The sequence below is a fragment of the Vipera berus genome (genome assembly GCF_964194415.1).
Source record: "Vipera berus genome assembly, chromosome: 5".
In the NCBI taxonomy this organism is placed as follows: Eukaryota; Metazoa; Chordata; class Lepidosauria; order Squamata; family Viperidae; genus Vipera; species Vipera berus.
The window spans coordinates 50,698,286-50,710,488 of record NC_138207.1 but is presented as its reverse complement, the minus strand read 5'-3'; the positions used below and the strand labels follow the sequence as shown (position 1 = coordinate 50,710,488).

The window sequence follows — 12,203 nt, the reverse complement described above, 5'->3', positions numbered from 1 at the left end:
GTGGGATTCATGTTGAGCCTTCTGTCGGGAGATGCAGCTCGTTGGGGCACGCCTCTGTTGGCACAGCCTAGCCCTTTGTTGGATAACTTTGGGGGGTTTTGTGACCATATGCGCCTCATGTACGAGGACCCGATTAAGGCGCAGACTGCCACCCGACGCCTGAAAGCTTTGAGGCAGGGTCAGCGCCCTCTACAGGCCTATATCAGCGATTTCCGGCTGCTTAGCCAGGATTCCGCCTGGAATGAGGCTGCGCTCGTGGATGCCTTTCAGGATGGCTTGTCAGAGGAGATGTTGGATGAGCTGGCCCGCGTGGACATTCCCTCAGACCTGAATGGGCTGATCCATCTTTGTCTGCGGATCGATGCCCGGCTGCAGCAGCGTAAGAGTCGCCGTGCCACCCCACAGACCCCTGCCGCCCCTGTTGTGCGTGAGCCCCCATTCCAGAGGGAGGAGCCAATGGAGCTGGGTGCCGCCAGGTCCCGTCTATCGGTGACGGAAATGGACAGACGACGATCGGAGGGGTTGTGTTTTTACTGTGGGGACCCTGGACATTTGGCTGCTTCTTGCCCGAAGAAGCGTCAGCGGGCGTCAGTGACCAAGCCTGCCCCGAGAAAGTCCCCTGCTTTGCTATCGGGAAACGGCCCGAGCCCGATCTAGACGGTGTGAAAGATCGGGCGACCCACAACGACCACGCCGAGCGACGCCGTTCCGACGGTGCCTGTGAACCTCCACGGCATTTGATTCTGGAGGCACGACTGATCCTTCCTGGCAAGCCAGAGGGGATTCCGGTCCATGCCTTAATTGACTCTGGGGCTACCACTAACTTTATGGATTCGGCCTTTGTGGCCAAATGGGCTGTTCCCCAGTGTCCAGTGGATCCGCCCATGCTTGTGGAGACCATCGATGGTCGAGTGCTCCTGTCCGGGCCTATTACGGCCGCCACGCAACCCGTGTGTATGGCCATCAGTACCCATGTGGAGGCCATTCAGTTTTACGTCACTTCGGATCTGCACTTCCCCGTGGTCTTGGGACTGGCGTGGCTCCGGGCGCATGATCCACAGATCTATTGGTCTCAGAACTTGGTCACCTTCCCAAGTTTGCAGTGCGTGGATCACACCCGCCATATCTGTGCCGGCCAGGTGGAGGGTTCCTCAGGGGTTTCCTTGCCTCCCGAACTGTCCGACTTTGCTGATGTGTTCAGCGAGTCAGAGGCGGACCAATTACCCCCGCACAGGCCCTATGACTGTTCCATTGATCTAGTCCCTGATGCGCCTCTCCCAGTGGGGCGTTTGTACTCCATGTCGGAGCCCGAGTTGGCTGCATTGCGGGACTTCCTGACAAAGAATTTGGCTCGTGGTTTCATCCGGCCCTCGTCCTCGCCAGTGTCTGCGCCCGTGCTCTTCGTCAAAAAGAAGTCGGGCGAGTTACGGCTTTGCTGTGACTACCGGAAACTCAACGCCATCACGGTGCGTAACCGCTACCCGCTGCCCCTCATCCCCGAGCTCTTGGACCGACTCCGGGAGGCTAAGATCTTCACGAAACTGGACCTGCGTGGAGCTTACAACCTCGTCAGGGTTCGGCCGGGTGATGAGTGGAAGACGGCGTTTGGTACTCGCTATGGACATTTCGAGTACACGGTGATGCCGTTTGGCCTGACCAACGCCCCCGCTGTGTTTCAGCATTTTATGAACGATATCTTTCGGGATCTGTTGGACCAGTTTGTCGTGATTTACCTGGACGACATCCTGATTTACTCCCCGTCGCGTGAAGCGCATCATCAGCATCTCCGTCAGGTCCTGCAGCGCCTCCGGGAACATCGGCTGTTTGCCAAGTTAGAGAAGTGCCAGTTCTACCAGGTGACCATCGATTTCCTGGGTCACCGCATTTCTCCTGAGGGCATCGCCATGGAGCCGAGTAAAGTCGAGTCGTTGCAGAGTTGGCAACCCCCGCGTCGCGTGAAGGACGTTCAGCGACTCCTTGGATTTGCCAACTACTATCGGACATTCATCCCTGGCTTTGCTGCCTTGACAGCCCCCCTCACCCGGCTCCTGCAGAAGAAGACTCGGTTCCAGTGGAACGCCCCCGAACAACAGGCGTTCCAGGCTTTGAAGGACGCCTTCATGAAGGAGCCCATCTTGAAACATCCCGACCCGCAACGGCCGTTTGTCGTGGAGGCGGACGCCTCCGACATTGCCATTGGGGCCGTGTTACTCCAGGCAACGACGCCCAGCGGTACCCTTTTCCCTTGCGCGTATCACTCTCGGAAATTGAACCCCTCGGAGCGCAACTATACCATCTGGGAGAAGGAGCTGCTGGCCATCAAGGCGGCGTTCGAGGCTTGGAGGCATCATCTGGAGGGGGCGCGGCATCAGATCGAGGTCCGGACGGACCACAAGAATCTGGAAAGCCTGCAGACCGCTCGGAATTTGAATCAACGCCAGATCCGGTGGTCCCTCTTCTTTGCGAGGTTTGACTTCCGGGTGCGGTACATACCAAGCGGGCACAACCAGAGAGCGGATGCTCTGTCCAGAAAGCCCGAATACACCCGAGCGGAAGACAAGCTTCCGCCCAGGACAGTGATCCCCGTCGAGTCTTTTGCTGCGGTGCGGGAGCCGGTGGATATACGGGCTCAGATCCGGGAGGCGCAGCAGCAGGAGGCGTGGGTGGCTCAGCGGAAGGAAGAGGTGGGGCCAGATTCGCCTTGGTCGGTCGCGGATGGACTCCTGTATTATCGTGACCGGCTCTATGTTCCAGGAGGGCCACTCAGGGGACTCGTCCTCAGCCAGTGTCATGATAACCCGGCTGCGGGGCATTTTGGCCTGTTCAAGACTCTGAACCTGGTCTCCCGTACCTTCTGGTGGCCCCGAGTCCGACACGATGTCCAGTCTTATGTCACCTCCTGCATTCCTTGCAGGCAGGCCAAGTCAGCGACAGGGGCCCCGCCTGGTTTACTGCAGCCCTTGCCAACACCCAAGAGACCCTGGGGGGCTGTGTCCATGGACTTTTTGACGGATCTACCCCTATCCTCCGGCTTCACGACAGTGTTTGTGGTGGTGGACATGTTGACCAAGATGGCGCACTTCATCCCCTGTCGCGGCTTACCGTCAGCTCGCGCCACTAGTCGCATGTTCATCCAACAGGTGTTCCGGCTGCATGGCCTTCCCGATAGAGTCGTCTCCGATAGGGGGGCCCAGTTTACAGCCCGCTTCTGGCAGGAGTTGATGCGGGCGTTGGACATTAAGGTTTGCCTCTCGTCCGCGCATCATCCTCAGACCGACGGGGGTACCGAGAAGGTCATCGGCATCTTAGAGCAGTATCTGCGCTGCTACGTTAACCTGCAGCAGGACAATTGGGTGGACTATTTGGCCATAGCCGAGTTTGCCTTTAACAACTCGCAGCACACCTCCACGCAGATGACACCGTTCTTGGCCAACGTGGGTTATCACCCCCGGTTTTTCCCCCTTTCTCCCGTGGACTCATCGGAGCCAGCAGCGAACGAATTTATGGCGGAGTTACAGGCGATCCATCGGTTGGTGCGACGGCAGCTGGAGAAGGCCAAGGCCGACTACAAGAGGTTCGCCGATCGGTCGAGAAGGGATACGCCTCCACTATCGGTGGGGGATCGGGTCTGGCTGTCCACCAGGAACCTACCATCCACTCGGCCGGCGAGGAAGCTGGACCACCGTTACCTTGGACCGTTCCCAGTCGAGGCCGTCATCAATCCGGTCGCCTATCGTTTAACTCTGCCACGTTCCCTGCGCGTGCACCCCGTCTTCCATCGGTCCTTGTTGGTCCCCGAACAACCGGCCTGTCCACTTCGCCAAGCGGAACCTCCCCCATCAGGAACTCGTGATGGAGGCAGCACCCCCGAGTACGAGGTCGCCAGCATCAGGGATTCCCGCTGGCTGAAAGGTCGCTTCCAGTACCTGATCGAGTGGAAAGGGTACGGGCCGGAGGACTTCACATGGGAAGACGCGACCGCCGTTCATGCCCCTGCGTTGGTGACTGCGTTTCACGAACAGTTCCCATCCCGACCGCATCCGGATCGGCAGACCCGGGGGAAGGGCCCTGCGGTGCAGGATAGTGTTGTGACTCAGGGCCAGCCTGTGGTTTCGGCAGCCGGCTCAGATGTGTCGGATGACTCAGATGAGGGGGAGGAGGACCGTGTGGGAGACGAACCGGTTGATGATGGCGTGGAGGCTTGGCAGAGTTCCCAGCCGGGGCCCTCTTCTCAGCTGCGTGAGCCCGATAGTGCGGAAGATGATGACCCACAGCTGGCCCTGTTCAAGGACGCCCGACGCAGGAGGCAGTCGAGCAGGAACAAACAAAGAAAGAATGTGGGACTCCTCGGGAGGAGGCACAGGGAGACCACGCCCTGAGCTCTCTATAAAAGGAGTGTTTGGGGAGGGGCTGGTTGCTGAAAGCAACTTTTCCGCTTGAGAAGACAAGCTCTAGTGTTTTTGTTAACTGCGTAATAAATCTTGGCGGATGCCTTTTAGCCTTGGACGCTCTCCAGTCTCTTCTTTCTAAATAGGGGTTTGCCTTTACAAGGCCAGAAGAGGGCTGGTTCAGAACAACACGCACATATATCATATGCATACTATTCCTTTTGAAGAAGATTGCTGGGAGATGTAAAGTAATCTGTTCTGATCATGTGCTACTTGGATTCTTATAGCCTAATAGAGAGGGGAAGTCTATGGCCTTCCCCATATTTTTGGATGACACATCCCATAAACTCTGACTTTTAGTCATGCTGGCTAGATTTGATAGGAATTAAGTTCAACAATATCTGCAGGGGTGTGGATTATCTTCCTCTGTTCTTGTAGATTTTTTTTTTTAATCCCATTTATATCCCGCCCTTCTCCGAAGACTCAGGACGGCTTACAATTTAAAGCACAAATCAATGTGCTTAGCAATAGCCTTCATTCTATGTATATGCCTGCTTATTAGGGCTTTCGCCCCCCCCCCAAGCGGTATTATTACAAAGTCATCTTATTGCCCCCAACAATCTGGGTCATCATTTTACCTACCTCGGAAGGATGGAAGGCTGAGTCAACCTTGAGCCTGGTGGGATGCGAACCTGCACTAATTGCAGGCAGCTGGTGTTACTTAAGGAGGCATTAGCCCACTGCTCCACCAAGGCTCTTGATCTCTTGCCTGTGATCACCAAGGAACCTAGTTTCTTGCAGTTCTGTGGACTTTTCTATCGAACATACACTGACATTCCAAGATTATCCTCAATTTTTTACTTGGATTTAAATAAAACTGAAGTTCTGTTTGAGTATAACCTTCTATAGTTTTCTCGTGAATCATACAAGCAAGGGGAGAACATACAGGCCTTTCTTGGCATAGAAAGATGAATGAGTTGTATGAGTTTTGTAAGTTTTAAAATCTTCATCTGAACTTTTAATGTTCAAAACAGCAGATTGCAAAAATATTCTGTAACATTAGCTGAAAAACAATGATCAAAAATTTGATGCGTTGCTTTTTTTAAAAAAAAATAGCAGCAAAGATTTTGAGCCCCAAGCATTTTGTTTCTGATGAATGCCAACCAGTGTAAATGAAAGATTACCCTGTCAATTCTGTGCAAAGTGTCTGATATTTGTTGCTTAACTTCAGAATAAAAAATAGGACCTGTCTTTAGAAGGTTTCACCTATCCTCTAGAAATGATGACTGGGATTACAGTAGTTGAAGTTCAACATATGAAGGGGAACCACATGATAGGGAAAGCTGCTTTAGACAATCATGTGTAAGAAAAAGTCCTAGAATTCTTGTTGAATTGCTTCTGTCATATCCTCATAGTCTGCTATTTCCAGAAAGAAATACTATGCAAACTCATAAGATCACTGCAAATAAACAATCCATACACTCCATAAACAAACTGATCAAAGGCCAGCATGGCCAATACTGAAAAATTCTGAGATCTGTAGTTCAGGAACAACTGGAGGACAACCAAAGTTTTACAGTGAGTTAGACATGGAAGGAGAGCATATATAATGGATTATGTTTTTGATAGCATTCAAAGGGTTTACAATTTAAGGACATTAGTGCATTAAATAGAACTGTTTTATAAAAGACATGACATTTGTATTTTGCCTTTTTTAAAGACTCTTTTATATGCATGCTGCAATCTTTGAACTAATCTTTATTCTTATCAGTGTACATCACAACTTTTATGTTACATCCATTGGTTAGCCTTTTCTTCAGAAACTCATAGCAACTCATATAGGGAGTGTCAATGCTGCAAACATTGACATGTTTTTGCACAGACAATGTAAGAGACAGCCTTTTATTTAAACTGCTTCACTTTGAATCTTGAAGGGAGGGAATTTTTCTCATTTTTCTATTTTGAGAAGATAAGGAGGAGGAGGAGAAACCTCATATGTGAAACTAATTGGATAATGTGATTTATGACATGTAGATAAGGGCAGGGATTGTGTGTGTTATGATGGGTTTGGGGGGGAGGAGATTTCAGATTCTGGTATCCCTCCATGAGTGCCGATGTTTCCTTTCATTACTAAGACTTTTTAGATAAATAATATGTCTGCAATTTGTTTGATTTGTCTCATTCATCTGAACCACGACATCATGCCAAAATCTGCTTTCTTTCAAAGGGGGGTCCTGAACCCCGCCGCTGTCTCTGGTAGGAGAGACAGGCTGGCAAAGATTCAGGGAAGAATCTTCAAGATGGAAAGAGAAGGCCTGATTGCTGGCGAAACTTCTGAAGAGGAAATAATAAATAGTTTTCTGTGGGAAGATGATTTTGAGCTGATCTCCAAACTTCAGCAGATAACTGGGCTTATCTCGTTGTCAAGCTGGAATCTTCCTACTTTTTAAACTAATTAGGGAGTCCTTACCTCCTGTCGCTGTCTCCAAGTTTGGGAGGCAGTCTGACAAAGAGTTGGGGAAGATCCCATAATGAAGGAAGAAAAATTGCCTGAAGCACCAGCAGCCACCCCAGGGGGGGAAGGGCCAGCGAAGGAGCCGACAGGGGAAAAGTTTCAGCAATCCTCCCAGCTAGGAGGTAGACCCAAACAACCAGGAGAAATGGTCTGGTCATCAGAGTGGATTAAGCCCAGCGGAGACTCCAGGTGCCCTGGAGCAGCCTTGCCATCCCCAAGGGTTTCAAAGGAAGAGGAGGTGGGACGACAACAAAGAGAATCCTGCACATCATATTCCCCAGTCCAGTGGGGAGCAGCCAGGCCAGCTGAGATTGAATGCTCGGGATCTGTCCTTTTTGTAAGGTGGGCCGGATGTCAACGCTGCTAACATCGAATGTTATTGCTTGACAAGAGATGAAGAAGTAGCCATTTCATATGTTAAACTTGTGTATTGCTTTAAGAGATTGGATTAAGGTTGGGAGGGAGGAAGAGGAGGATTGTTCCTCAAGGCCATCTAAAATTAAAGAAGATAAGAGCTTGGTGGGTTTTTTAACGGAAGGGAAACTGATTGTTTAAATTAATTGGAGAATATGATTAATGACAAAATTAGAAAGGTGGAGAATTGTGTTTTAATATATTGTGCAAGGGGGCGGATATTTCAGATTCCAGCTTCCTTTGAGCAAGCATTTGCCAATGTATTAGGCTAATAAAGGACTTTTGAGGTAAACAATGCCTCAGAGTCACTTGAAAAGCCCATACGTCAGAAACTTGACAGGGAGTTTCAGTTCATGTTTCATACCATTAGAAAGCTGTGAAGTTGAATGTATTCAGGACAAAAGCTAATATCAGTCAGTGAGTTTCCATAAGTGAGGATGGATCATCTACTGAATTCCAATCTGCCCATGAAATAATGTTCACTTTCTTCTATAAAAGAGCCATTTCAAAGATGGTCCAATTTCTTCCTGAAAATAAATCTTCTAGAGCAGGAATCAATTCAAAGTGTTCTGGAGCAAAACTACAATTAAAACACTAAAAACTGCTTTCTATTCAAAAAAAACCAAACCCTACAGTTTTAGAACATCCCTGGCATCAGTAGATTAGGAACTGTGGTGACACAGTGTTTAGAGTGCAGTATTGCAGACTAACTCTGTCCACAGTAGTTTTATCCTGATTGGTTCAAGGTTGACTCAGCCTTCCATTCTTCCAAGGTTGATAAAATGAGGACCCAGATTGTTTGGGACAATATGCTGACTCTGTAAACTCCTTAGAGAGGGCTGTAAAGCACCGTGAAGTAGTATATACGCCTAAGTGCTCTTGCTACTGCTATTGCTAGATTAATGCATAATTGAGAAAAAAATATTTTGAATATCCCTACTTATCATATCATTTTAAAAAACTGGATATATTTTATTTCATTTCCTGAATTTTACCTTTTCATCACATATATTTTATATCATCTAGAATTAGGGAACATGTAACAAGTATGCACCTGCTCTCCATATCTAAAGACAGCCTGTCAGTTGAATAGTCACCGAATGTCTGTTTTTCTAAATGTAAAGATGGATGCCCTTTATATTTAACATTCTATTAGCTTGATATTTTATATTTAATAATGCATGAACAATAAGATTACCATAAATATATATTTATATTGTTTGGAAAGTTATCAGAAGTCTATTGTCATAACCTTGAAAAAGGAATGAAACAGCAATTAAATAAACATCACCTGAGCCCTGAATAAGAGAAAGGGGTCAGAAAGATGCTCAAGATATCTTCCCTGAATTCTTTTTAGTCTAAGGAGAAGCAGATGGAAATGCTGGCAGGCTTTTAAAATTATGCTAATATATCCTACAACAATAAAACACCATTCTATTAGTCTTTGCAGTGTGTGTTTTCTAACCTGGCATAACTTAAGAGACTGATCGTTACATTACCCACAACTAAAGAAAACATGGATGTAACAGGAAATATTTTTTAAACATGGGAAAAGGGAAAACCATTAACAGTAGTGTAGTACATTCATTTTGCCATAAATTATCAATACAAATAAAATGGAGAAATAAAAATATCACATATATTGAGAGATAGATAACTTCATTCTCGATATTAAGATAAGTATTTTGAGAATATAATTGATGTTTCTTTATTAGAAACAGGAAAAACAACTGTGCCCTTATCACTTTTTGTCAATGAAAGTTTATTCTGTTTTGAAAATATAGCCAATATTCTTGATTCTTTAATAAAGAGGATTTTCCCATAGTAATAAATTATTTCCCAGTTAGGTACCATTTTGATAACTGGGAGGCAATTCTCTCATAAAAAATATGCCAAGATGTGTAGACATACCTGAATAAAGATATATTCATCCTGGACAACAAGTGAACTTGTATCAATGGAATGCAAAAAAGGTCCATTCCTGGTGGTCTCTGAACATTCTTGAATTCTACAAGTTATATAATGGGCATCTGTATGGGAAAAATAACGTATGAAAAAAATGTTGATCAACAGTTTGTTATGCATTAAGAAAAGCAAATAATCATCTTTTGCCATGGCCAACTTTGTATTCTATATATTGTCAGGTTAGCTATGCCATCCTATTGCCTATTTTTGAAATCACTGTTTTCTTTCTTCTACTTTTAAGCTCCCAATTAGGTATTAGCTGAGCAATACATCCATAACATTTTTTTAAAAAAAAATCACCTTTAGGTGAAGGTGAAAAGTAAATTCCCAGCTCTTTTTTTAATTAAAAAGTCTTACTGAAATTTTGTTGGATAAGGCCTGGGAATAGAAGTAGGATTAATTTGCTTTAACAGGTAAATGAGGTGGAGAGAGATTCTTTTTTCCTCTTCACTGAACAGTGAGAGATTTTGGCACACTTAAGCATAAGCATCTTATTTAAATATTTTTACCCATTTGAATACTTTATACTACGTCCACTGTATTCATCTGCTAAAACCTGTTATTTATGATAGGTTAACAGGATTTCATTCTGTCTGATCTTCCCCAAAATCCAATGGGACCAAAGTACCCAATTTATTCACATCAACCTTTTGGGTGTATTTCATATCAATTCCTATTCCTAATCATTCAGGATTTTGTTTTGTCCTGAGTTAAAATACAGTGCAATGGTTCAATGCAACTCATGTTTTTGCATGCATTTCATTCATGCTGAATATCCAAGCTTCTTATCCACAAAAGCAAAAATTTTATCTACAGTTTTTCACTATTCATTCTTTAAGTACAGAAACTTTCCATCTTCTAGTAAACAAATAATTCTAACCTATACATTGTAGTGCTGATCACAAGATACTATAGCAAGATTTTAAATTGCATTAGTTTGTTGAGCTCAACTATGCAGATTATTATTTTCCTGAGGAATCTAGCTACATAGTCATAAAAGATTGAGTAGCAAACATACATAATTCAATTATTGGATTAAAAACAAATACATTTAAAAATCTTTTTTTATATATTTTGATGGTCAGACTATAAAGCAAAGTGTCATTACAAATACATAGCAATTAAAATGTATTTTTTTCTTATCTTATAAGAATTAGGCATTACAGTAACCAGATTGACCCAGACCTAGATCCTATTAGAATAACTAATAACTAAATGTTCAATCAATGTAATAGAGCCTGAGATAAATTTACTGATTTATATATCAGTATATACATATATACATAATCACTCTAGCAATGTAATACCTATTTATTTGCTGGAGTGATGTGTGTGTATGTATGTACGTACTAATTTATAAACCAATATAACTGATAGATTATGAATAACATATGGACATTTCCATAAATTCTACATACAAGAAATTACCTATTTAATGCCTAATAGGTAATTTCTTGTATCTAGAGTTTATGGAAATATCCACCATATGTTATTCATAATCTATCAGTTACGATATAAAAATTTGCTTAGCACAGTTTATGAAAACTGTGACTCAAAGATTTAAGAACTGAACTGAGAGATTGGATTGAATTTGGATTTGTTATCAATAATATATGGAAATAATCACATTGCACAGGAAATGTATCATTGTGACATATTTTCACTATATTCCAAAAGGACACCTCCTTACGTTTCACAGGGACACAGGAAAAGTACTATTTTCTCAGTCTTCTCTTCCATTTTTCCCCCTCTTTTAAGCTTACCTCCTTATCTCATCTATTCATTCAGGAATACATACCTACATTTACTTTATAAATATAGCATAATGAAAAGACATGAAAACATTCTTCAAACATGCATGCATCTAGCTACAGTCATAAGAACAATTTAGCATCCACTTCCTAGTGCAAATGTAACATGTGGGTCTGCAAGAAATAACAAATGAAAGAATAAAAGTGGACATGAGTAATAAATAATCAAATTCAATAAGGAAATGAAAGGAGGCATTTCCTGGAGCTCAGAATCCATGAAGCAGCTAAGAACCATTTTGCCAAACAAAGAACCAGAAAAGAAATCAGCTCTTAACCAGCAACGAGCCACATTTTTCTCTCCCAACATAAAAAGACCATTACAGCAGTGGGAATGGTGTTTTGATCTTTATGGTTAAAAAGAAAATCTTGCAAAGAGGCATATGTTGAAGGCAGCTGATATATTAAATAATTATTGAAATAAAGGATTAAGCTGTTTTATAAGAGAGAAATATAAGTGTTATTTAGGAAAGCAAAGTTAAATACTACATAAAGATTAAAAGAAAATCAGATTCCATTAAGTAAGCAGGATTTCAAGCTTTATATTTTATATTATTTAATATTTATATCATTTATTATATATTGTATGTATTTATGTGTGTATAGATCTTTGGTCATTCGGGTTTTTCCCCACGTAGAATTGGAGGTGTCAGGGCAACGTTTCAACGAAATCTCATCCGTCATCCTCAGGCTGGTGGCTTCAGCTTCGTTCTTCTGGGAGAAGTGTGTGGTAGTGGCTGTTTTTTCTTCTTTTTTAAACTGCCAGAGGGGGTGTGTTCTGTGGGTGGAGGTGTGCTCTGATTGGGTGGGGGGGTTAGCTGTGTTCTGATTGGGTGGGAGTGTGTTTTGAATGGGGGCTGTGTTCTGATTGGGTGGGGATGTGTTTTGAGTGGATGGGCTGGTCTCAGCTGCCAGCCTTAGACCTGAACTGGTGAGTTGTGCTGCTTTTGTTCGGCTCCGTGTTTGTGGTGGTGCCATGTTTTTATAGTGGGTGTCAGTTTGCTTATTGTGTGGTTTGGAGGGGTTTAAAGTGGCTAATGTTGCAGCTGTAGTTAGGTTTCTGTTTTGTGGTTGTGTGTTGTTATCGTTGTGGGTTCGGATTTGCTTTTTGAA

General features: G+C 44.4%; 1 protein-coding gene across 1 annotated transcript in view; it reads right to left on the bottom strand.

The window, feature by feature from the left end:
* LOC308668561 (VPS10 domain-containing receptor SorCS3-like) overlaps positions 1-12,203 on the bottom strand; it is a gene marked incomplete at its 3' end in the record, with an annotated part of 516,653 nt that overhangs the window by 144,324 nt on the left and 360,126 nt on the right. The window contains exon 7 of the mRNA XM_081328566.1: positions 9,229-9,347. Within this exon, the coding sequence (XP_081184692.1) occupies positions 9,229-9,347 (119 nt within the window). The remainder of the gene's footprint in view (positions 1-9,228; positions 9,348-12,203) is intronic.